The 27,819-nt window shown below is 38.2% G+C and overlaps 1 protein-coding gene across 1 annotated transcript; it reads left to right on the top strand.

The window, feature by feature from the left end:
- The first annotated feature begins 24,592 nt into the window (after nt 1-24,592).
- On the top strand, nt 24,593-25,867 carry LOC126204135 (piggyBac transposable element-derived protein 2-like). Its single transcript, XM_049938548.1, has one exon. It carries the CDS (start codon nt 24,593-24,595, stop codon nt 25,865-25,867), a length of 1,275 nt encoding a protein of 424 aa, XP_049794505.1.
- The last annotated feature ends 1,952 nt before the right edge of the window (nt 25,868-27,819 follow it).

Below are 27,819 nucleotides of genomic sequence, written 5' to 3'. Positions count from 1 at the left end.
CTCTTCTTCACAAGAACATTCTTCCGGGATTAACAGGGCACTGACAGGTCAGCAACATGCACTTAGTGACAGGAATTTCCACACGTTTTATTTTTGCATCTCAACTCCACATCCACCACAGCATTAAGGGAGATAGTATGCACAGGACAGATGTTACCAAAGCACCACGCATCTTTCACAAAGCATTGTGGCTAACCCCTGATAAATTACAGGTAGCAAAAAGTGTCATGGATGAATTACTAAAAAGAACATTGCATGTCCTTCAAACAGTGTATGGGCATCCCTAATACGTTTAGTCCCCAAGAAGGATGGTATGTTTTGAATGTGTGGAGATTACAGAGCTCTCAAAACATGGACTGTACCCAACATGTATCCAGTACTGAATATACAGGACTTCTCTCATTCATTGGCAGCTGCCTCAGTTTTTAGTGTAATACACTGCAAAGCAGAATTCTTCTACCTATGGCTAAAGAGGACATTCCAGAGATGGTTACAATTACAACCTTTGGGTTGTTCTAGTTTTTGTATGTGCTGTTTGGCCATGCAGGCCTGGCAGTACTTTTTTGCTTATATTCAGGGCAAGCTTCCATTCTGTTTCCCTTACCTGCATGAGATATCAATTTTTTCATCTTTGCCTCAACAACATGAGGAGCACCTCGAGATGGGGAGCCTCTTTCACATACTGACTAAATTTAGACTTTGTGGTGCACAAGAACCAATGTCAATTACATCTACATCTACATCCATACTCCGTAAGCCACGTGATGGTGTGTGGCAGAGGGTACTTTGAGTACCTCTATCGGTTCTCCCTTCTATTCCAGTCTCATATTGTTCATGGAAAGAAAGATTATCGGTATGCCTCTGTGTGGGCTCTAATTTCTCTGATTTTATCCTCATGGTCTCTTCGCGAGATATACGTAGGAGGGAGCAATATACTGCTTGACTCCTCGGTGAAGGTATGTTCTCAAAACTTCAACAAAAGCCCATAACGAACTACTGAGTGTCTCTCTTGCAGAGTCTTCCACTGGAGTTTATCTATCATCTCCATAATGCTTTTGCGATTACTAAATGATCCTGTAATGAAGCACGCTGCTCTCCGTTGGATCTTCTCTATCTCTTCTATCAACCCTATCTGGTACGGATCCCACACCGGTGAGCAGTATTCAAGCAGTGGGCGAACTAGTGTATTGTAACCTGCTTCCTTTGTTTTTGGATTGCATTTCCTTAGGATTCTTCCAGTGAATCTCAGTCTGGCATCTGCTTTACCGACGATCAACTTTACATGGTCATTCCATTTTAAATCACTCCTAATGCCTACTCCTAGATAATTTATGGAATTAACTGCTTCCAGTTGCTGACCTGCTATATTGTAGCTAAATGATAAAAGATCTTTTTTCTACTTATTCGCAGCACATTACACTTGTCTACATTGAGATTCAATTGCCATTCCCTGCACCATGTGTCAATTTGTTGCAGATCCTCCTGCATTTCAGTACAGCATTCCATTGTTACAACCTCTTGATATACTGTGGCATCATCCGCAAAAAGCTTCAGTGAACTTCCGATGTTATCCATAACGTCATTTATGTATATTGCGAATAGCAACAGTCCTACGACGCTCCCCTGCGGCACACCTGAAATCACTCTTACTTCGGAAGACTTCTCTCCATTGAGAATGACATGGTGCGTTCTGTTATCTAGGAACTCTTGAATCCAATCACATAATTGGTCTGATAGTCCATATGCTCTTACTTTGTTCATTGAACGACTGTGGGGAACTGTATCAAACGCCTTGTGGAAGTCAAGAAAAAAAGCATCTACCTGGGAACCTGTGTCTATGGCCCTGTGTGTCTCGTGGACAAATAGCACAAGCTGGGTTTCACACGAACGTCTTTTTTGGAACCCATGCTGGTTCCTACAGAGTAGATTTCTAGTCTCCAGAAAAGTCATTATACTCGAACATAATACGTGTTCCAAAATTTTACAACTGATCGACATTAGAGATATAGGTCTATAGTTCTGCACATCTGTTCGACGTCCCTTCTTGAAAACGGGATGACCTGTGCCCTTTTCCAATCCTTTGGAATGCTACGCTCTTGCCCGCATCTCGTGGTCGTGCGGTAGCGTTCTCGCTTCCCACGCCCGGGTTCCCGGGTTCGATTCCCGGCGGGGTCAGGGATTTTCTCTGCCTCGTGATGGCTGGGTGTTGTGTGATGTCCTTAGGTTAGTTAGGCTTAAGTAGTTCTAAGTTCTAGGGGACTGATGACCATAGCTGTTAAGTCCCATAGTGCTCAGAGCCATTTGAACCATTTTTGAGCTACGCTCTTCTAGAGACCTACGGCACACCGCTGCAAGAAGGGGAGCAAGTTCCTTCGCGTACTCTGTGTAAAATCTAACTGGTATCCCGTCAGGTCTAGCGGCCTTTCCTCTTTTGAGCGACTTTAATTGTTTTTCTATCCCTCTGTCATCTATTTCGATGTCTACCATGTTGTCATCTGTGTGACAGTCTAGAGAAGGAACTACAGTGCAGTCTTCCTCTGTGAAACAGCTTTGGAAAAAGACAATTAGTATTTCGGCCTTTAGTCTGTCATCCTCTGTTTCAGTGCCGTTTTGGTCACAGAGTGTCTGGAAATTTTGTTTTGATCCACCTACCGCTTTGACATAAGACCAGAATTTCTTAGGATTTTCTGCCAAGTCAATACATAGAACTTTACATTCTAATTCATTGAACGGCTCTCGCATAGCCCTCCTCACACAACATTTTGCTTCACGTAATTTTTGTTTCCCTGCAAGGCTTTGGCTATGTTTATGTTACACTAGCAGGCAGTGATACTTTTGGGACATTCTTTGTCACAGGCCAGGATCAGACCAAAAGAAGAGAGACCAAAACTAATAAAACTGATACCTAGGCCTACCACATTCCAGGAACTCAGGTTGTTGGGGATGACAAAATTTTACAGCGATGTATCCCACAAGCTTCTAGAATCCAGGTACCAATAACCTATGCTCTGACTGGCCACTTACTGTTTTTACTGACCATCATCCCTTAGTTCATTTAATACATAAACCAAATCGGAACAGTTTTCCCCATCATTTCAGATACGGGACACAATTTATGACCAACAACTAGCACATAAGCAGGGTGGAAAACATGGTCACCGATTACCTTTCACACATTCACATACTTAGTGAACTGATTGATTTCAGGGAATTACCTACAGAACAGAAACAAGACCAGAAATGAATGGCACTCTAGGAAGACGCCAGAACAAGTATGAAGTTGGAACACATTCAGATTCCAAACACTTAACTTCCACCTGTGATGTGATACCTCGCAGGGCAGGCCACACCTTTTGGTTCAGATAAAATTCTGCAGACCCATCTCTGAAAGTTTGCATAAACTGTCACACCCTGCTGCTTATACCACCACAAAACTAGTAACTGAGCACTTTGTCTGGATGGACATAGTTGGCCTGTTACCTGAATGAAATGGATTCTAATTAATTTTATCTGCATTTAACAGGATGACACAATAGGTGGAAGCTGTATCCTTAAGGGATGTGTCAGTCGAGTCTGTGGCATTTCCTTTTGTTAATATGTGGAATGCTCATTTCGTGTGGCTGTTGTCAGGAACAGCTGACCAGGGGCATCAGTTTGAATCACATCTCTTCACTGAACTGTGTACATTATATGGTGTGTAACCTTTTCACACTACAACATACCACCCACAAAACAATGGTTGGTGGAAATGTGGCACCACACCCTGATGGCTGCTTTGATGCGCATTATTTGCAATAGACCAAAGCATTACCATGGATTCTACTGGGAATCTGTACCACCTACAATGAAGATATGAAATCTTCCCTAGCTGAAATAATGTATGGTATACGTTTGACACTCCCATCAAACTTCCTCTTGCCATCCACCTACAGCAGCCCCATTGTTACTGTTACTGGCTGACAAGACCAGACAATGTATAGCTCACATCCATATGTCTTCCTCAAGCCCACAGTTTACAGTGGCTTTTCATCCATAAAGCATTGAGAGACTGAAAGAATGTGATGCTCAACGACAACACGATTCGAACAGCCCTTCAACAACACTATTCAGGCCTTCACAAGATACTCTCCTGCAGGGACCAAACATTCACTATCCTACTTCATGGCAAACTAACAGCATTTTTGTACAGTGCCACAAGCCAGTTTGGATACTGTGGGACCAGGAAGATTAGGAAAATTTGCCACCACTACCAGAGGATTCTACATCTGCATCCATTTCAACCAATGGGGTCATCATTCCATCAGTTCTTCTTTCTCAGAAAAATTAGATGATGTAACACCATCACTGAGTAATCTTCCTAGTCTCACTATGGCCGACCACTCCACCCCCCTCCTCCTTTTCCTGCAACATTATCTTCAGGATTAGTGACACCTTCACATTATCCTACCTCCTGTGCTCCACACTGGAGCATGAGCACGGCAGGAGTGAGATGGGGAGGGGGGGAGTGTCTGCGACTGCACCAACTGCCAATATCAATACAGACATATAAACTCAAATACTAAGAGCACTATAAATGTGTAATTTCGTTGACATATTGTGCCATGTACTTAAGGTGTAGATGTGTGTGTTCATATTGTATAATTATTTATGCTAATAAAGCAGTATATTCTGTGGTATCAGTTGAAGCACCTTATTCTGACCAAAGATGTATCCACACAGTTATGAGTCGATTCTCTGACTAAATGCAGCACAAAATATTTGGATAAAGCACTTAGAACAATACTGCGTGAATTATTTTTGCTACCACACTTCCTGACCACGTGAGTCTTTCAGTCTCTAGCTGGTAAATTGAAATCTGCTCCTAATACTATAGCATTTTCAGTAAATCCGCATATGGCTTTCTCCAAGTTTTCCCTGGAATGAAATGTCTGGCACTACAGCTCCTCAAACAGGAAGGTTTATAAACCTCCTGGTCAACCTTAAACACTTATCTACAGCTGCCAGCCGAAGTGGCCGTGCGGTTAAAGGCGCTGCAGTCTGGAACCGCAAGACTGCTACGGTCGCAGGTTCAAATCCTGCCTCGGGCATGGATGTTTGTGATGTCCTTAGGTTAGTTAGGTTTAACTAGTTCTAAGTTCTAGGGGACTAATGACCTCAGCAGTTGAGTCCCATAGTGCTCAGAGCCATTTGAACAATTTTTTGAACTTATCTACAGCTAGATTATTTCAAATTGGGAATCTGTGCTAATCTCTCTAGATATTATTGTATTATTTAGAGCAATGAACAGCCAGCTTTCCCTTCCAATATTATGTGGGTATTACTGCAGGGTGACAATTAATGAACTATATGAAAAAAAAAGAACCATAAATTAGTTACAAATGGTGGCGTGCACCACCTTATTCGCTACGGTCACAGGTTCGAATCCTGCCTCGGGCATGGATGTTTGTGATGTCCTTAGGTTAGTTAGGTTTAACTGGTTCTAAGTTCTAGGGGACTAATGACCTCAGCAGTTGAGTCCCATAGTGCTCAGAGCCATTTGAACCATTTGAACCACCTTATTCAACATGTAAGCATCACTACAGATATTCAAATTTAGGTTATGACATGTTTGATATTCCTGACATCCTTGGTGATGGTGTGGCACAGATGAATGGCGAAATTCTGCATGACCCGATGAAGTGTTGGGACACCAACGCTGTCAATGACCTCCTGAATGTCTGTTTCTAGCTCAGCAATGGTTTTGAGGTTCTTGCTGTACATCTTGTTTTTAACAAAGCTCCACAAAAAGGAGTTGCATGCATTCAGATCCGGTAAATATGGTGCCAGTGGAAGCTGATGCCAGTGGCCTCTGGGTACCCCAGAACTAGAGTACGGTCCCCAAAGTGCTCCTCCAGGACATCAAACACTCTCCTGCTTCTATGGGGTCGAGCTAAATCTTGCATGAACCACATCTTGTTGAAATCAGGGCCACTTTGGATAATGGGGATGAAATCATCTTCCAAAACCTTCATGTACTATTCAGTAGTCACCATGCCATCAACGAATATTGCACCTATTATTCTGTGACTGGACATTGCACACCACACAGTCACCCTTTGAGGGTGTAGAGACTTCTCTATCCAAATGCGGATTCTCAGTCCCCCGAATGTGCCAATTTTGTTTACTGATGAACCCATCCAAATGAAAGTGGGCTTTGTTGCTAAACCAAACTATGCATACTTACAGGGTGAAAAGTATTTAAATTGACAAACTCTGGGAGGTTGTAGGGGACATCAAAACAAATATTTTTCCCTAACATCATTTTTTCCTATGAAATGTATTTAAACCGATAGAGGAAGATTTCTCTGGCAGCAAATTAATTAAACCAACAAACACTTTTCCATTTTTTTATGACCAAGAGACAACACATTAACACAACCCAATTTGAATTACAATAGATTTTCAATAATGCCTCCACTGACACGTAAACAAAGGTTACACAGTCAGATCATGTTCTGTCTGGCACGGGCAAAAACCCCAGGAGTATCCTGAATTGTTCCTGCTGCTGCTACTACTATCTGGGCTACCAGATCCTCTTCTGATGCAACAGGAGTTGCGTAAATAAGGTTGTGCATCTCTCCCCACACAAAAAAGTCCAGAGGGACATATCTGGGGATCGAGCAGGCCATGATACAGGACCACCTCTGCCAATCCCTGTTTCTGGGAACCGTCAGTCCAGGAATCGACACACACAACTACTGAAATGTGCTGGGGCCCGTCATGTTGGAACCACATGCATTGTCTTGTAGGGAGCATGATGTCTTCCAGCAATTCTGGCAATGCTCTGGTGAGAAAATTGTAATAGTTCCTGCCATTTAATGGCCTAGGTAGCAGATACGGCCCAATTAAACAGTCTCCAACAACACCAACCCACACATTAATGAAAAACTGCCCTTGATGATCGCTAGTAACTGTGGTATATGGGTTATCCTCACTCTAAACATGTGAATTGTGCTTGTTGAAGACTCCATCACGTCCGAACATTGCTTCATCGGTAAACAACACAGAGAATGGAAATGTAGGATGCATTTCACACTGTTCCAGGTACCACTGCAAAAACTGTGCTCTGAGTGGATAATCAACTTGTTCCAGGTTGTAGACATGCTGTAAGTGAAATGGATGTAACAATTGCTCTCGAAGGACTGTTCTTACATTCGTCTGATTTGTCCCTATGTTACGTGCAATTGCACGAGTGCTGATTGAAGGATCCCACTCCACATGCTGAAAGACAGCTTCCTCAAATTGCAGCCTTCTTACCGTGCAACGGTACAGTGTTCCCGCTTATTCATCTTCTGGAAGGTGGTCAGCTGTGAATGTTCTGAAAGAGAGAGGAGGTCCCACTGCTTATGCTTGCCAACAAATAGCCAGCTCTGTCATCAGTGCCTTCTGTCTTATTTTTGGTGAAGCAATGCTGTCTCATGAAGAAATAAACAGAATCATATGCTCGAAAAGTACTAAAAAACATGATTGGACTGTGTGACTTGAGGAACTTGGGAAACTGATAGCCACCATGTATGTTTGCGGTGTATTGTACACAAATGGTATGTCTGTGGATGATCTCTGGTCGCACTCTTGGGAGACTGCTTTTATCAGGGACATTATGTCAAGGGACAGATTTCTGGAGCTTCTCAGATTTCTCTGTTTTGATGAAAAATCAACCTGGGCTGAACACCTGGCAGCCAACAAATTCGTTTTTGTATCTGAAATTTGGGGAAAGTTCATTTAAAACAGTGTTCCCGCTTACCGCCCTGGAGGAAATATAACCACTGTTGAGCAACTGTTACCAAGCAAAGAAATATGCAGTTGTACTCAATTCACATCCAATAACACCGACAAATATGGTCTCAAATTCTGGTTGGCTGTTGATGTAACGACAAAGTATGTGTGTAATGCTTTCCCATACCTCAGCAAAGAGGACACACATAGAGAGAAACCACCATTTGGAGAGTAAGTTGTTCTGCGTCTCACGGAGCCATTTGTAAATCAAAAAAGAAATGTGACCATAGACAACTTCTTTACGTCTCTTCAGCTTGCTAAAAAACCCAAAGAAAAGAAAACTTCATTAGTTGGTACAATGAACGAGATCTTCCATGAAATCCCTGATGAAGTAAGGAAGCCAAATGCTGAAATGCACTCCACCATAATACAGACGTTGGTACACATTATTTATTTATTTAGACATCCGTGGACATTTTAAAATGTTTGGATGTTGTCAGTTGCATACATTCATATATTTATACAGTTTGTTGTTACATGTAGTTAAACGTTGTGACATATAAGTTATTTACAATCATTTTTGCTCCTTATCAAAATCTTGTGAAACAAAAGCTATTTACAATGATTTTGTACTAAGGAATTCACTTATAGTGTAAAAGCAGTGTTCCTGAAAAACAATTTAAGATTTTTCCTAAAGCGGTACATGTTATCTGCTTCTTTTATTTTCTGCGGCAGGTTATTATACAGTTTTACACCTTCATACAAGAAGCTATTTTGAGTCTTATGTTTATTCTTCCTGTCTAGGTGAAGACAGTGACTTGTTCTTGTACTATAGTTATGAAAACTGCTATTTGTGCTATAATTTTCTATATTTTTCTTGATGTACACTATGGTTTGGAATATAAATTCACAAGGAACAGTTAGAATTTCTAACATTGTGAAAAGTTCTCAGCAGTGGGCCCGCTTACTGCTTTTTGTTATAATTCTTACTGCTCTCTTTTGCATTTTAAATACTGTTTGTAAATTTTGAGCACTGTTTCCCCAGAAAATAATACCATAACTGATTACTGAATGAACATAACTAAAGTATACAGTTCTCAAACATTCATTACTGCATGCGGATACAAGGACTCTAAGTGCATAACATGTTGTGGATATCTTTTTCAAGAGTTTCATAGCATGTTCATTCCACTTCATTTGGCTGTCAATGTGCAACCCTAAGAATTTTGTAATGGGTACATCATCTAGTTTTAAATTTAAGGGACTCCGTTTTCTGTTCATTCTAAAGCATATTGTATATGTTTTCTTTACGTTGAGAGTGACTTTGTTTTCCTGAGACCATTTGTGAACATCCCTGAGCACTTCAGTAGAATTTTCCAACATTTGTTCTGGTGTCTTACTGGTGATTACTATGTTGCTGTCATCCGCAAACAATATCTTCTCTCCATGGCTGATATGTTGCGGGAAGTCATTTATATACACCAGAAATAATACAGGGCCTAGTACACTTCCTTGAAGGGACCCCAATATTGATATATTGTGGATCAGATATATGTTTCTCAATGTACTGTGATCCACTGGAGACATGTGTGATCGCTACTGACTGTACTCTGTTTTCTAGATATGAACGAAACCATTTGAGAACCACTCCGCTTACTCCTAGTGCCTCTAATTTATGCGACAGCTTCTGGTGGTCAACTGTATCAAATGCCTTAGACAGGTCTAGGTAAAGGTCAGTTACATAGCTGTTCTCATCTAGTGCTTCTAAAACTGTTTTTGTGAATTGTGCTATGGCAGATTCTGTACCTCTACCAGGCCTGAAACGATGCTGGTCATTGCAGAGGAGGTTGAATTTACTTAGATAGCTCAAAAGCCTGTTTTTCATTATTGTTTCAATCACTTTGGAAAAGCATGACAATAGGGTTATTGGTCTGTAGTTCTCAACATTTTCTACGTCACCTTTCTTGTGAACTGGTAAAATTTTGGCAAGCTTCAGATAGTCAGGGAAGCAACCAGTTTTGAAGGATTCATTTATGATTTCTGTTAGTGGAGCTTTGATACCGTTTAAGCATTTTTTTCAGCACACACATTAGGATTTCATCTAAACCTGCTGAGTTTTTGTTCTTTAATTACCTTACAACATTGCATACTTCCTCCTCAGTAGTTGGAAGCAATACCATTGAGTTTGCTATATGCTTCTTTATCGGCTGATTAGCACCTTTCGGAAAAATTTTCTGTAACTTCGTTGCAATGCTGCTAAAGTAGGTATTCACATAATTTGCTAATTCTTTCAGGTTACTTTCTAAATTTTCCTTGTTCCTGATTTGTGTGTTTGTACCTCTCTGCTTCACAGTTCCTGTTTCTTGTTTCACTACAATGCATGTAGCTTTACTTTTATTATTGGCTAAATTTATTAACCTATCGTTGGCTGATTTTTTTGCAGTGTTGCGTACCATCCTGTAGATCCTTTTGTAGTTTTTGTAGTAGTGCAAAAAAATTGGATCACTATTGTCCTTTTTAATGGAGTTTAGGTATTTACAAGTTTGAGCACTTTTTCTAATTCCTTTAGTAATCCATTTATTGTTGGTGGGTGTTCCAATGGGAATTAATGCTTTGGGGAATGTTTCTTCAAATTTTAATTTAAACTCAGACATAAAATTGGAGAACTTGCTATTCACTTTAGTTTCTATGTATACTCCTTCCCAACTTTCATGTGCTAACTTTAAGGAAACTCTTGCAAAGCTGATGGAGAGTAGACGCTTTTATATACATGCACTTTTGATTCTTTTTTTACACAAGCTTTTACTTTTATAATCTGACATAGATGGTCAGACAGTCCCAGATTTTTGACAAGTACATCACAGTGTTCTCTGCCTACATCTGTAGCTACATGGCCAATGGTAGATGATGAATGTGTGGTTATTCTTGTTGCACAGTTGACTAGTGATGATAGACCAAAACTATGTAGGATATTCATAAATGTGTTACTGGTGTCATCTGTTTTATTTGTATTTATGTTAAAGTCCCCGCACAAAAGGATATTATGTTTCAGAGTCAACGCTAGTTCAAGGCTTTGTATAAGTTTTGAAAAGAATATCTCTAAATTACCACTGGGAGAACGATATACACTTAATATAGTTAGTTTCTTGGGCATGTTTATAGCAACTATCTCTATTGCTGACACTTCAAAGTCTTTGTCTACACTTAGCATGTTAATATCATTTCTGACTTTAAATTCAATGCCGTTCTTAATATAAATACATGATCCTCCACCTTTCATTGTGTTTCTGCAATAAGAACATGCTTGGACATATGAGGGTAAATTAATATATAAGATTTCACTTTCTTTACACCAGTGCTCTGTAATACAGATAACAGTGCTGTCTAAGATTTTTAACTCGACTTCCAGCTGTTGCACTTTATTTTTTACGCACTGAATATTTTGGTGGAGTACTGTTAGACATTTAATATTACTTATCTTGGTGGCTTCTTTTTCGTCATATCTGCAATTAAAAAATCCTTCAGATGGGAAGGAGGTGTCCTTTTCCGTCTACTTGCTGCCCCATCGATGGTTGTTTCCCTGTCTGCTGCTGCTCCTACTATTGCTGGGATTTCTGCTGTTACTGCTGTGTGTGATGCTGCTGTTGATGGTGATGCTGTTGTTGGCATTTTGGCTTCGATTATTGTTTGTACTGCTGCATTTTGTGTAACTGCTATTGGTTGTGTTTGTTCTGCTGCTTTTTTTGTTGCTGGTATCATCTGTGATGAGATGGCTTCTCCATTTTGAGTTGATACAATAATTGGCATGATGTTGTTTTTTGTGTACATCATCTCAGCCATCTCATTTATTCTAAAACCTGTGAACTTTCTCCCATAAATATTTAAATTCATACCATGCCTGGTGAAGTGTTTCTTTTCCAAGAACTTCACATCTAGGAAGTTTGTGTTTCTGTATGCTTTGCATATTTTGCGAAATTGCCTGTTGGCCTCAATAATTTTCTGGTTGACACATGATGTTTCTATTAGGTCATATCTATGTGGTATTCGAGTCACTATTACACTTTCATTTTTCACTGTATCTAGGGTTTTCCGGAGGTCACCGACGGCACTTTTTATTTCATTGCAATAAACATTGTTTGCACCACCAATTACAACTAAAACCCGATTTTCTTGTGTAGTATTATCACGCTGTATGTTCCTTATAACTTCGTTCATAGGGGCCCCAGGTTTTACGTAGCTGGTAGCTATAAGATTGTGTTCGTTTTGCATGATTTTTGCGAGATCGCGACCATGACTGTCTGAGTAAACAACTAACTTGGATTTCCTAAGATATGTATTTCTGCCATTACTGCCTTTTGAGGCAATGCTATTTCTATATTTTCATGTATCAGCAGCGTCTGTTAGATGGCAATCAATATCATATAAAGTCTTCCTTGTTTGCTTTTACACCGTCTAGAATAGCGAAATTGTTCTGTAGTTTTTTAGACCTAGGCCTACTGTAAGTACTTTCTGATTCACAGTTTTGTTTTCAAGAGGATTCCTCAAACTTACTTTAGATTTTCCAGAACTTCTACGTATTTTCTAGCTGCATTTATATCACAATAAAGCTCTTGTAACACATTTAGTTCAATTCCGGTACTACACATTTCCGTTGCTACTTGGAGACCGTTACACAGTTGACCACAATTGCACGAGATTTTATCAGAGTTTAATTTCACAAAACAACTTGAGTGGTACCATTAATGTGTCACTGAGCATGCTCTAATACCTTTTTACACTATAATATCACATGAACAACACTTTACTGATGATAATAACTCAAAATTTACGGAGCAATTTACCACAGTTCGTATATACGCCGCCATCTTGAATTTCTCTTGTTGATAAACCCGCTGTGCAGCTCATCCATTGTGGTGCGCTACATAGTACGCACCAACCATATCAGTGTACTCACTCCACATGTATCGCTCAATTAGTAAACAGAGACAATGCACTACTACACTGGTGGACAGCAGTTGCCTACAACTGAAGAGCGTAATATGCCCTCTAACACCTGAAGATTGTAATATGGCCTCTAACAACTGAAGAGCGTAATACGGCCTCCACAGGTTTACATAATCCTCATAGGAAAAAATGACATTAGGGAAAAATATTTGTTTTGATGTCCCCTACAGCCTCCCAGAGCTTGTCAGTTTAAATACTTTTCACTCTGTATGCTAATTCCCATCATGCCCTGCGGCCAACCATGCACTTTGAATGTCCCAATGCAAACTGTTCGGAAGTTATGATGATTTTATTTCATATAATTCAATAACTGTCACCCTGTACCTATTATAAACAAGTCTGTTTCTGGGACCTTCCAATGAATGCTCTTGCAGTTAACTTACACTAATAGATTAACATTTTATTTTTACAACTGGCTATGACAAATGCTACCTTCTCTATTTAATAAGGCTGATATTCTCTCCTCTGTGAAATCTGTATGTAATTTTTTTGGGTATATGTAGAAGTTTCTTAATACTAAAAGAACCTACATCCTCAATGCCATATATAGTCTGCTACCGGTACTCTACAACCTGATTTATGCATATAGTGCACTATTCTGGGAAACATTTGACAATATTCTGCATGATAGTAAAGGTTAAAAAATTCACATCATAACTCACCCAAGTTCTTCCCCCCCTTTTCCCCCATCCATTCACCTACCGGAAAAGATACTGAGTGGACAGTGGCCTCTTTTCTCATATGCTTGCTATTTCCCTGATGGGCTCTATGACCTGCCTAATGGAAGCTCCCAGTGACCAGAACACTCATCTTTAACCTTTCAAGGAGATTGGGCTCTGTCCTACAAGATGAGGAACCTGTCCCATTCCAGCTGAAATGTATGCTCTGAAATGTTCAATACTTCAACAGTTTCTAGTAAGGAGTAAGTGAACAGGCTTGAGGACAGTACCATTGTTAGTCCTCTGGCCAGAGATTCACGACCCTGCCACTGTTTGCTATTCACCTTAGGTACGTGTAGTGGCCAGGTCAATTGATTGGTAGACATTATGACATCAATGGCCCAGAGGAACTAAAACTTTCACCACAGATCCACATGCTCACAGCTGCAGCAGCCTGAAGTCTGCAGACAATGGCCTTCACAGCTTCTGTTTCCAGACAGTAGTCTGTTCCCCCTGTATGCCAGCATGATACAAAGTCCCTACCCACCTTTTTCTGTACTCAACTATACAAAAAGAAATATATTAATAATCCCAGAAGTCTCTAGATACTGTATTTGTACCGCTGCAACGTTGCTACAGGTATCACTCACTTGTTAAGGAATGGATTACTAATCTTACTTCCATGATCATAAAAAAAATTGCTCAAATAAAACAGAAAGATGTAGAAACACAAAAATCTCCAATCTTTATAGCAATGTACAAAAGGCAGGTATTGAGTCCTTAAAGGGTCAGTTCTTGTTCCAATTCCCTTCATTTTTTATATGAATGGCTTAGCAGAAAAGATAACTATCAAGGCTACAGTACTTTTTTTTCAGATATTACAAAGACCCTAATTAGATTGTGTGTTGAAGATAGACCTCAGTAAACAGCTGCAGTTGTAATACAAAATTTAACACAGTGGTTGAGAATAAAAAGCTTATAATAAATTCTGAAAATCAAATGACAGTCAGTTCCTAGCTGCAAAGAAACTCTATACAGGGCTGGTTCGAGAACATTTTTCCACAGAAACAGCTTTTAATTTGGCGCAGCCTCCCCCTTTTCATTGGTACACTACTTTCACCCATGTGTTTTGACTAGTAATTGTGACCACACCAAATACAAATCTTTTCAGGTATTCCACTCAGCCTGGCACCACAAGTGGCTACTACTAATTGTACATATTCTGTCGGAATCTTACAGTTGTGGTACCTCTGGCGTCCCTCCCAACTTGGTACTTCAAGTTTCAGCTTGTGTCGCTTGGACTTAAACCGGCTCTGACTGCAATCCGTAACACTAAGTTTTAGCTCTGATGAAAAATCTGTCTCCTTGAAGAGAGAAAATTTTAGGTACATATAATCTGAAAAACTTGAAATGTGAGATGCACCTTAATAATCTAAATACATTGTCATATGCTGTGAGAGTCCACATGCAATATACCACCTATGCATTGAGCACAATACACACTGGCAGTACTCAGACGCCACTAACGCACGGAATTATCTTTTGAGGAAATGCAATTATTAGCAAAAAACATTTGGACTGCAGAAAAACAGTCAGAGTAACATAACAGGCTGAGTTCAGAGACTCATGTACACTGATACTTAACAGACTCACATAATTTTCCCTGCTTGTTTTATGTGTACATGAAGCATTAATCTTCACAAAGATCTTCTTCCGGAAGAAAATATGAGAATAATTGTGATTACACCCTTATGATATTAGGAAAATGCATAACCTAGATGTCAGTACAGTAAATACAGAAATTGGCAAAGAATTAAAATTATTACCATTATGCTATATAATCACATGCTATCCCATTTGAAAAATGTACCAAATTTATATTTGTATAAAATGGAACTGGAACAGTACTTGCTTGATTACTGCTTCTGTTCTGCTCCTAAGTTTTTGGAACACCATAAAAGTTAGTATAATTGGCAACTCATTCTCAACTGTACTTACTGTTTTCAGTCATCTTATTTGTTTTTACACTATATCACAAATACGCAATATGTATTAAATTAATATTTCTAATCCTTAGTAGTATAATCTGTATTTACTGCCTCAAAACTGACTTGTCCTATACCATATGTGCAAACTATGTACTAAATTAATATTTACAGGACCAATGATGAAATACAAATACTGTTGTAATGGTTGCTAACTGAAACTGAGTCAGACAACTCTGGCGCTTCTCACCCTGATACTACACTGCAAAGCCATCTTATGCAGTAGTAACAGCCAAAAAACACACAAACACTTATAAGAATATTAATAAACACTACTCAGCACAAACACAGTTACTCTTCACTTCTTAATAGAAGCAGGTGAGAATATATACAGCTGCCTGCTGTCAGCTAGTCGCTGGTCTACAAGTGACAACTACTACACAATAGGATACAAACTTTACAAACCTTGTACGAACAGTCATTTCACAAAATATTATTTGACAAATATTCCACTTGTACTGACACAAGCTCTGATAAGTTGGATTTTGGAAACAATACTTTAAGGTTATGTAGGTTTTAGATGCTTATTCTGACTTTATGCTAGATCTGCACAAGGATAAAAAAAGTGTATTGGTTTGTGCTGGAACTGTGTATTTTATGTTACCATACTACTTCCAAACTTTGTGATTATTATGACATTTTCATTAATTATATTAATCAAGAGTATGGATTTGGCACATTAAGGGCTAACATCTCCGCATGAGAGTTATTACTCAACATGCCAAAGATCTCACAAGATGAAAGCTAATGTGCTAATAAAAATGCCCTGCTCTAAAGTAGGTTGGATGCTGAGAAGAAAAAGAAATATGTAATATAATATATTAATACATAATATTCAAATTTTATTGGAGGTAAAATATTAATATTACAATACATAGTGTGTTCACATTTTATTAGAGCAAAACATTACAAATACTCGCTTTTTTTAATATAGTTACATGTATCTTATTTTTCCTGCTTTTATTGTAGTGTGCTCATAACTTATGGCGTTTCAACATATGAGGAAAAAATATATTGAGCTTATGAACTCATGCATCATGTTTTAGTAGTCGACAGCCAGGACCAAAGCTTCAGTGTAGTTAAAAATATTCTCACTTCACACTCAATATCTGTATGCATAAGAAAATTACAAGATGTTTCATTTTAGAACACAGGCACCGATGCATCAAACCACTAGGCTGGGAAGATGTTTTCTTTTGTTGTTCAGTACTATTGAAAATAAAAGAATCCAAGAGGAGCTGTTGAAGCTTGATTCTGCTAAATAACAAAACATCAGAGACAATTGCAAAGTTTGGTCTACACACTTTAAGACAACTACAAATTCCATTAGGCTAGATAAATTAGTTGCTTTTTGTGGAGACAATACCATTACCAACTTTGGAGGGCTTCATCGATGTGGCCAGCTGAATGTGTTTCACCAAATTAAAGAAAAACTAGGAAAAAATGTAGAAGGAATTTTGTCAACATTGAAATAATCATAACGAAAATATGTGATTCTGTTTCAATGTACACAATAAAGACAGAGAAGCTGAAAGAGTTTTGCTTATATGTTGATGTCAATATCAGATTCTTGTCTTACTCAAAAACAAGATAGCTGTCATTAATGCCCATTTTTGAGAGAATTCTTAAGCCTTGCATTACATTAAAAACAATTTTTTATGATGAAGACAGGTCACCTAAAATACTTTCATATAATTTTAGTAGTCTGATAAGTGAAATTTCCTTCATGTTTCTAGAGCCAAACTACCCTCTGTTTGAGAAAAATATAAAACGTGTGGAGAAGAATAAAGTCTTGATAATTGAAAGAAGAAATATATTAATCGACACTCATAGAAGTCTAAATGAAAGGAAAACTGCCACATTTATTGATTTGTAAGCTAAGATTTTATTTATTTATTCATTTATTTATTTAGTGCCCATATTATCACATTCATGATGTTGGACTTGTCACAGTAGAGAACAGTATAAAATATTACGTATTTACATCATGCACAACACATCTTTATAACAAAAACATTATTCTGCTTATGTACATACAGATAGAAGAAAAGCTTGCAAAACGCCTTGGTTGATTTTATTAAAACTATTAAATACCAGTACTTAAGTTAACTAGGCATAGTAACATACAGCACAAAAGCTAGGTGCATAATTACATAGATACATGGATGAAAGAAGTTTGGTTTTATCTAGGTATGGTTGATAATTATGAATTTTTGTGTAGAGAATTTTGAAGTAGATCTACAGATTTGAGCAAAATTCCAGGTATTCGTTAATGCTGTAGAAGCTGTTGTTTATTAGTAGATTTTTTAGTTCTTTTTTGAATGTATTACTGTTTGGTATTTTTTGTATGCTATCTGGCAATGCACTGTACAGAATTTTTGGTTTGTAATCAGCACTGTCCTGATATATTGATTTTCTGTGCACATCTCTATGATAGTCATCCCTGTTCCTTGTTTGATAATGGTGGATCTCACTATTCAAGGGTGAAACTTGATGATTTTTAATGAAGCATATGCTTTCAAATATAAATATAGATGGTAAAGTCATGAGTTTTAATTCCTTAAAGATACGTCTTCATGGTGCTCTGTAAGCAACATCACTTATTAATCTTAAAGCTCTCTTTTGAAGCTTAAAGACTCGTTTGCAAAAGAGGTATTTCCCCAGAAAACTATTCCATACTTCAGTAGACTATGCATGTATGCGTAATAAGCACTTAACACTGTTTCAGTATTGCTGCAATCTTAAAGCACTCTTAATATGTAACAGTGCTTGCTTAATTTTTTGTTAAGCATTTCTACATGTTTTTCCCATCTTAGATCCTCATCCACCCATAATCCTAAAAATTTTATGTGATTTTTTTTGCTGAATTTGGCTATTTGATAATGTGAATTTTACATTGGTCCTATTTTTGTTCCTTATATGGTTGAAATTCATCCATACAGTTTTCTTGTCATTAAAAACTAGAAAGTTATCTTTAAACCATTTTTCTGCCACTACTGCTGTTTTGTCGACTTTTTGCTGCATCTCATAATGAAGCTAGTATCATCAGCAAATAATATGGTATCAGCTGTTGAAAACTGTTGGGTTAGGTCATTAATAAAAATCAAGAATAACAATGGTCCCAATACCAAGCCATGGGGCACCCCATAATTAACTTTTTTTTTATATTCAGAATGTTACACATTTCCATCCTGAGTAATTTGTACTCTTTGTTTCCTTTCAATTAAATATGACTTGAACCACTCGTAGGAAATACCATGGACACCATGATTATACAGTTTTAAGAGTAGTAGATTATGATTTATAAGATCAAATGATTTGGAAAGGTCCAAAAACAACCCACAGATCAGTTCCTTGTCCTCAATAGCTTTGTAAACAAGTTTTATGAAACTGAAGAGAGCTGTTTGTGTATATTTGCCTTTTCTGAAACCATTCTGTCCATTTACAAGAATTTTGTTTTTGTTTAGGAAGTCTATCAATCTGTCATACATTATTCTTTCAATTATTTTCGAAAATACAGATAATAATGATAGAGGTCTGAAATTTTTAATGTCAACCTTGTCACCACTTTTATAAACTGGTATTACTGTTGACTGCTTAATTTTACTTGCAAACACACCAGTTTCAAAGGCGTCACTGTTTATGTCCACATGTTGAGAGACAACATTATCAGTACTATATTTAATAATTTTGTCAGGGATACCATTAAATCTGCAGGTGATGAATTTGAACAAATTAAAGAATGAGAACCCAACCAAGAAATAATTTGATTTCAAAATTTGAGGAAGAGACAATGGCTTCTGTACCATAGCATTTAATTACTTAGGGAAAAATGGCCTATTTCTTTTATAAATATCAAGTACTTGATTGGATGCTCCTGTCTGAAACCCTTAACATAATCTCCCCCACACTCAATACAAGTCTTCCAGCGCTTACAAAGTGCATAAATTCCTATAGAAAAAAATTCTTTTGGTAGTCCGCACAACCACTCATGCACCGCGTGGTGTACCTCTTCATCAGAATGGAACTTTCTTCCTCCCATTGCCTCTTTGAGTGGCCCAAACATATGGAAATCACTTGTGGCAAGGTCTGCTGAGTATGGTGGTTGAGGAAGACACTCAAAATGCAGATCTGTGATTGTTGCAACTGTTGTACGGGCAGTGTGGGGCCTTGCATTGACATGTTGCAAAAGGACATCTGCTGACAGCAGTCCACATCGCTTTGATTTGATTGCAGGCCGCAGATGATTTTTTAGGAGATCTGTGTATGATGCACTGGTGACAGTGGTCCCTCTAGGCATGTAATGCTCCAAAATGATGCCTTTTTTGTCCCAAAAGAGAGTCAGCATAACCTTCGCTGCTGATGGTTCTGTTTGAAACTTCTTTGGTTTTGGTGATGAGGAATGGCACCATTCCTTGCTTCCTCCCTTCATTTCTGGTTGGTGGAAGTGAACCCAGGTTTCGTCCCCAGTAACGATTTTTACAAGGAAGCCATCACCTTCTCGTTCAAAGTGCCGAAGAAGTTCTTCACAAGCATCAACACATCGTTCTCTCATTTCAGGAGTCAGCTGACGTGGCACCCATCTTGCAGACACTTTGTGAAACTGGAGCACATCATGCACAATGTGGTGTGCTGACCCATGACTAATCTGTAAACATGCTGCAATGTCATTCAATGTCACCTGGCGGTTTTCTTTCACTATGGTTTCAACTGCAGCAATGTTCTGTGGAGTCACAACTTGTTGTGCTTGACCTGGACAAGGGACATCTTCCACTGAAGTCACACCATTTGCAAACTTCGTACTACATTTGTAGACTTGCTGCGGTGACAAACATGCATCCCCGTACTGAACCTTCATTCATCAGTGAATTTAAATAGGTTTCACACCTGCACCACGCAAAAACCGAATAACATAACGCTGTTCCTCCCTGGTGCAAGTCGCAAGTGGGGCGGCCATCTTTATACTGATACTGTGACAGTATGTGTGCATCTGCACTATGCAGCCATCTACAGGCCATTCTGCTTACTGTTTGTAGCACACTTACCAACTTACAGGATAATGGCGTGAAATTTTCATTTGTTATTACAAATTTAAGGTTTAAATTTGACTCACCCTCGTACAAGCTGAATTGCACTGAGTTTTATAAATATGTGAAAGGGAAAGAAGACTTCCAGAAAATGATGAAATCTTCTGAAAAGTATGGTGTACCAACTACTTCTGCCACAACAAGTTCCATGTAATTGTGTTCTAAACAAAAAGAAATTATACTAAATAAATTCTTACTTCATTTCTACACTGCCATTGTAGAGTGTCCCTACGAGTTCCGTGCTAGATATGGCAACCCTAACTCCTCTTCCTTCCCCTTCAACCCTTCTGTTAGGAGAAGGAGGCACTGGCTACGAAAGCTTGCATATGTAATACCTTTCATATGTGTGTTCTCCTGCTGCTGCTTGGTGAGTAAATTTTTCATCCATCCTATTAGATCATGTTTTCAAAAATTGATTACTTCTGTTAACAGTGTATTTATTGTAACATTTATTTATTGTAACATTTATTTCTAAATGACCTCTTGCCTTGTTCATTTAAAATAGTCTTACTTGCATTTCAATACTGGGAGCATTATTTTTTGGGTTTGTTATCCATCTACACTATGTGAATAAAAGTATCCGGACACCCCCAGAAACAGACATTTTTCATATTAGGTGCACTGTGCTGCCACCTACTGCCAAGTACTCCTTATCAGTGATCCCAGTAGTCATTAAACATCGTGAGAGAGCAGAATGGGGCACTCTGCGGAACTCACGAACTTCAAACGTGGTCAGGTGATAGGGTGTCACTTGTGACATACATCTGTGTGTGAGATTTCCACACTCCTAAACATCTCTAGGTCCACTGTTTCTGATGTGATAGTGAAGTGGAAACGTGAAGGGCCACATACAGCACAAAAGTGTACAGGCTGACCTCATCTGTTGGCTGAAAGAGACCGCCGACTGCAAGTACTATGACAGGCGGGAGGTGAGAAAACTTGGATTTCGTGGTCTAGCGGCTGCTCATAGCTGGTAAATGCCAAATAACACCTCGCTTGGTGTAAGGAGTATAAACATTGAATGATTGAACAGTGGAAAAATATTGTGTGGAGTGACAAATCATGGTACATAATGTGGCGATCCTGGCGATCCGATGGCAAGGTGTGAGTATGGCGAAATCCCGGTGAACATCATCTGCCAGCGTGTGTAGTGCCAACAGTAAAATTCGGAGGCAGTGGTGTTAAGTTGTGGTTGCATTTTTCTTGGAGGGGGCTTGCAGGCCTACATTGATGTTTTAAGCACCTTGTTGCTTCCCACTGTTGAAAAGCAATTTGGGAATGGCAATTGCATCTTTCAACACGATCAATCACCTGTTCATAATGCATGGCCTGTGGTGGAGTGGTTACACTAAAATAACATACCTGTAATGGACTTGCTCGTACAGAGCCCTGACCTGAATCCTATAGAGCACCTTTGGGATGTTTTGGAACACTGACTTCATGCCAGGCATCACCGACCGACACCAGTACCTCTCCTCAGTGCAGCACTCCATGAAGAATGGGCTGCCATTCCCCAAGAAACCTTCCAGCACCTGTTTGAACATATGCCTGTGAGAGTGGAAGCTGTCATCAGGGCTAAGAGTGGGCCAACACTATATTGAATTCCAGCATTACCGATGGAGGTCACCACGAACTTGTAAGTCATTTTCAGCCAGGTGACTGGGTGCTTTTGATCACATAGTGCATCTGTCTGGTTGTTAAAAACCCTTTTTCTCAGGAACGGAGAGATGTATCAAGTTGAAATTTATGTCAGATACTGATTATGAAGTCTATGGTCCCTTGGCAATATAAAAAAATTGAAGCTTCTTAATCAGTGCAATCAAAAGATACCACCATCTGTGCCACATATTTTAATAGTAGCAAACTCACTCATCGAAACCAATAGTGTACTACCAGTTAGCCTAGAATTTGGGAGAAAGGAGGGTTTCACAGCACAACAAAAGGAAAAAAATCCAAAAACTGTAAATCTATAATAATATCAGACCAAAAATTTTTTTGTCATTTCTTATCTGACTGTCTGTTCATCTGTCTGTTATGATCCCTTTTTCTGATTAATGAGTTGACATATCAAGTTGAAATTCACATCAAACATGAAAGCCTATGGGGTAAAAAGGAAAAGCTAAATCAATGTAGTTAAAAGATATGGCCATTTATGTCACATTTTTTTTATACACACTCTCACTTTGAAACCTATAGGGTACTACCAGTTGACCTACAATCATGAAATTTGGCAAAAAGGAAGTGTTCACAGTGCAACAAAAGGAAAAAACGATCTGAAAATTGTAAATTTGTAATTATATCATAGTTTTTTGTATCTAACTGCTTATCTGTCATCTGTATGTTAAGATATTAAGACCACTTTTTCTCAGAAATGGGTAGACATATCAGGTTGAAATTTATGTCACATACCAATGTCTATAGGCCCTTGATGGTGTAATAAATGTAAGCTTCTAAATCAGTGAAACCAAAACCTATGACCATTTAGGTCACACATTTTGATCCTCAAAAATTCACTCATCGAAACTTACAGGTTACTAGTATCATGAAATTTGGTAAAAAGTGAGGTCTCACAATTCAAGTAAAGGAAAAAATCCAAAAACTGTTAATTTGTAATCATATCACACACAAACAAATTCCTTTCATCACTTATTATTCAATGTCAAACTTTAAATTGAAACAGTCAGTAGTTTTCCATTCAAGCTGACTGGATTGCATTGTAAAAGTCAAATGTTAGACCAGGAATGACTTTATTGTTTATATGACATCATGTGGAATTTATCCATAATCAGATGTCCAGGAGTGATTATGTCATATAGATAGTCTGAGCCATATCTACGTGCAGTAATTGCTCCTGGATATCTTATGATGGATAAATTCCATAATGCATCGTATGCGCAATAAAGCCATTCCTTGCCTAATTTTGGACTTTTGCCATTGTGATCCAGTCAGCTGGAATGCAAAGCTGCTGATTATTGTAACAATGGGTGCCTGCCTCCTGTAGGAGTTTATGTTACACTTATGTTACTGGAATTAAAACATTCTTGAAACACTTAAGATCTCTGGGACTGATATCTTGCCAGTATCAACGCTGATAAAACATACATAATTAAGTTTGTTTGGAATTCTCAGTGCACAAGTCCTGCTCGCACCCTGAAAATTTTTTTCAAAATGTGTTTTATGTGTGAGTGTACTGCGGTCAAAAATTGGTTATGAAATGGTAGTATCATCATACATAAATTCATTTCTTAATGCAAGTTTAGTAGATTAAATAGTCATCTGCAAAGAGCTTGAGATGAAAAACAATATTGTCCCTCAAGTGATTAATTCTGCTGTTATGTTTGAGTTTATATGATGTGAAATGGTTATAAGTTTCATTTCTTATTATTTCAATATCAAAAGAACTTTATGAAATTTGGTGACTTTGTCTGAAAATGCAAGGACACTATGTGGTTAAAAAAGTCCCTTTCCAGCCCAGTGATGCCATATGGCATCATCATATTTAACTTTTTCCCAAGGCCAAACTATTTGTCCAAAGATTATAAACAAGTGTGCAGGGCTTTCTAAAGTTCATTGTTCTTAGGTTGGCTACCGTGAATTCGCTAAAACAGAGAGCACCAGGCTACAGTGCCTTGACGAAAGTATTGTTGCATGGTGTCTACAGTACAGTGCACCCAGCTGGACTTCCAAAATAGTATATCAAGGTAAAGGAAGCAAACTAATATAAAAGTTGCACTAATAAATTATGGTTGACAGTGTATATTAACTAGTAAACACTTTGAAAATAATGCTAGTTACGGTAATTTTCTGCTTGGAAGTCACAAACGTGTGATTCCATTTGGCATCATTGGGCATTTGTTATGTTACAAAATGTAGTACATGCAATAACTTCGACTTAAGTTTACCATAATGTGTAACTCTAATATTTTAAAGTTTCTTTTGAAGTTTTATTATACTATCTAATATTAGTATGTTAAAATTTTTATTGATATAATTTACCAGTTTTTTTGCTGCTTTAGTAAAAAATTCCTGGTTTGTTTACCAGATGATTCGCAATCATAAATCATTATCAGAAGAAGAAATATTGTTGCTTCTCAAAGGTGATTTATCTGATTTGGACCTTGATATGTCTGATGTGGAGGAAGAGGTTGAAAATGCTCAGCATCAGGACTCTACTACAGTGGATATACAGTTTCTTCAAGGAATGGACCTTGATATGGTTGAAATTCTGGACCGTCAAGACAATGATGAAGATGATGTTCCCTTAGCTTCAAGATTACTTGCTGAGCCAAACCTTGTACCAAGTCATTCAGCTCAGAAAATTCAGTGTGATACACACCGGGGTCTTCGGTGGAGAATGAAGGACATTGAAGAAGTGGACACATCATGTAATGCAGTTTTTTCTGACCCTCCAGGAGATGAACTGACACCTCTGCAGTATTTAAAAATAATCTGTAGTGATGACATTATCCAGAACCTAGTCGAGCAATCTAATCTATACTGCACACAGAAAACATGTGCATCTTTAGATACAAATGTTCGTGAAATAAAAAAGTATATAGGGATAAACATCCTAGCAGGTGTTGTGAAAATGCCTAGTTACAGAATGTACTGGGCAGAGGCTACAAGATTTTCTCCAATAGCTGACTCAATGCCTAGAAATAGGTTTGATAAGCTAAGAAATTATTTACATGTGAATGACAACACTAAAATGAAACAAAGAGAGGACCCTGATTATGACAGGCTGTTCAAGGTGAGACGATTTGTTGACAAAATCAAACAAGGTTTTTCAATTATTGAACCTGAGGAATATCATTCAGTGGATGAATTAATCATTCCTTTCAAAGGTCATTCATCCCTGAAACAGTATGTAAAAAGCAAACCACACAAGTGGGGTATAAAAGTTTTTGCCCGTGCTGGTTCTAGTGGAATTGTGTACGATTTTGAAATATACCGAGGGAAAGGAACTGTGCATAATGATACTGGTCTTGGTATAAGTGGTGATATTGTGATAAGGCTTCTGGAAGGACTGCCAAAATATACAGACAATTGGTTCACCTCTTACAATCGTATTTCTGCCCTGAAAAACTATGGCATTTTGGCTGTTGGAACTGTTAGACCCACAAGACCTCAAGGCTGCAATCTAAAAGCAGACAGTGAGCTGAAAAAGCAGGGACAAGACTCATACGATTATCGAACTGAAACAGAAAGGAACATCATAGCGCTGAAGTGGTATGATAACAAGTCTGTCGTTCTTGCACCATCATACAAAGGAGTAAGTCCAGTAGAACCAGTGAAATGTTGGTCAGTGGGAGAATGAAAATATATTGATGTTCCAAGGCCAGACATTGATAGAGAATATAACCATTCGATGGGAGGAGTTGATCTGCATGACATGCTGGTTGCTTTGTATAGGAGTAATATTGGTGTGAAGAGATTTTATCTAAGGATCGTATTCCACCTCCTTGATATGTGTGTTGTGAATGCGTGGCTCCTATACCGCCGACATTGCAGACAAAGAGGAATTACCAAACACATGTCTCTGTTGATTTTTCGGTCTGATGTAGCTCATGGACTACTAAAAGCAGGAGACATTTTGGTAAGAAGACGAGGACAGCCATCAGATGACAGTCCATCACCTACAGTTGTGAAGAAATGAGCCCCATTGGTTCCCAGCCCAGTTGATGATGTAAGGTATGACAACTTTGGACACTGGCCACAGCATGTAGAAAACAAACAGAGATATAAATTGTGCATTACAGCATATTCTCGAACGAAATGCATCAAATGTAATAAAACTCTTTGCTTTACCAAAGACAGGAACTGTTTCTTAAATTTTCATGTAAAGTAACAATCATACTGTAAAAAAACATAAAATTGTCCTGAAATGCAAGTTGCATCATTGTATGTACTAATTTTTCTTTAATAAACTGCATCAAATTGTGTAATTAAAATATTCATTCAAGTTACATTACCAAGCACTGTGATATCCCAACCACCTGACTGAAGGAAACAAATCCTGCCCAATGATGCCATATGGAGTCATCCCAAATTTAACAAAAAAATAACAAAATTTCTTATATATTATTCCAATCATTATGTAGGGAAATACGCAAAAAAATATTTTTTCCCACAAGTAAATAAAAGTTGGGTTGGAAAGGGTTAAAATATTTTAAGTTATCTGGTCATAAACCTTAAGAGTTACATATGTAATATTCAGGTGAGTGTGACCCGACATTAATGTGACTGTAAAGTCAAATACTTTCTGATTGTCTCATATTTAATAGTAGTAATGACTTTCATTGTTCATACTTACTCCTAACATTTAACAAGTCAACAAAAGTGCTACATTTACAACAATGGACTTGTTATTACACTTTTCAAGTGTTCGAATCATCCATTGTTTCTGCTTAGTTTGTGTTCTCTGTGGTTCGTAATAAGTCAGAATTGTGACATCGTGCCAATTACATCACTGACTGATGCTGAGTTGGAAGAATTAGTAAACAGCTCAACAGACAAAGGATCACTTTCTGAGTTCAAAGATAATGTCAGCAATGCATCTGAAAGCGAGTGTTCTGGTGACATTGACGACAGACCACAGTCAATTCAAAGTAGTCTACAGACCTCTGTTCCTAAAAACTAGAATGGCATAGCTCTTCATTGTACTTCATAAATGACACTATCGTGTTCAGTTATATTCCTAAGAGAAATAAGGATGTTGTACTAATGAGCACTCCCCACCATGGTGAAGAAATAAGTAACAGGGCTGATAAGAAGCCAAAAATGATTTTCGATTATAATTCAACCAAAGGGACTATAGATACACTTATCAGCTAACAGATACATATACATGCAAATGAAAAACCAGTAGATGGCCCATGATAGTTTTCTACAATGTGCTTGATGTTGCTGCTTATAATACATATATCTTGTGGACTTCGATTGACCATAACAGGAATGCAAGAAAATTGACTAGAAGGAGAATATTTTTGGAGGAACTTGGAAAGTCACTGGTTACAGGGCATTTTCCAAGAACAGATGAGTCTTTGAGAACGTCAGGAGCACCCAAGACCTTGCAGGAGTTGCAGTTGTGACTAAATCAGTAACAACAAGAAACTCTACTAAACATGCATGCTGTAAGTTCTGCCCTTCAAGCAATTATAATAAAACAAACATATTGTGTGGAAAGTTTAATAAACATGTGTGCAAAACATACATCACCTAATTGTGGCCAAACTGCAGTAAGAAGAAAAGAAAGTGATATGTGCAGAT

Source organism: Schistocerca nitens, chromosome 9, assembly GCF_023898315.1.
Source record: "Schistocerca nitens isolate TAMUIC-IGC-003100 chromosome 9, iqSchNite1.1, whole genome shotgun sequence".
Lineage (NCBI taxonomy): Eukaryota > Metazoa > Arthropoda > Insecta > Orthoptera > Acrididae > Schistocerca > Schistocerca nitens.
This window is presented reverse-complemented; position numbering and strand designations above follow the sequence as displayed.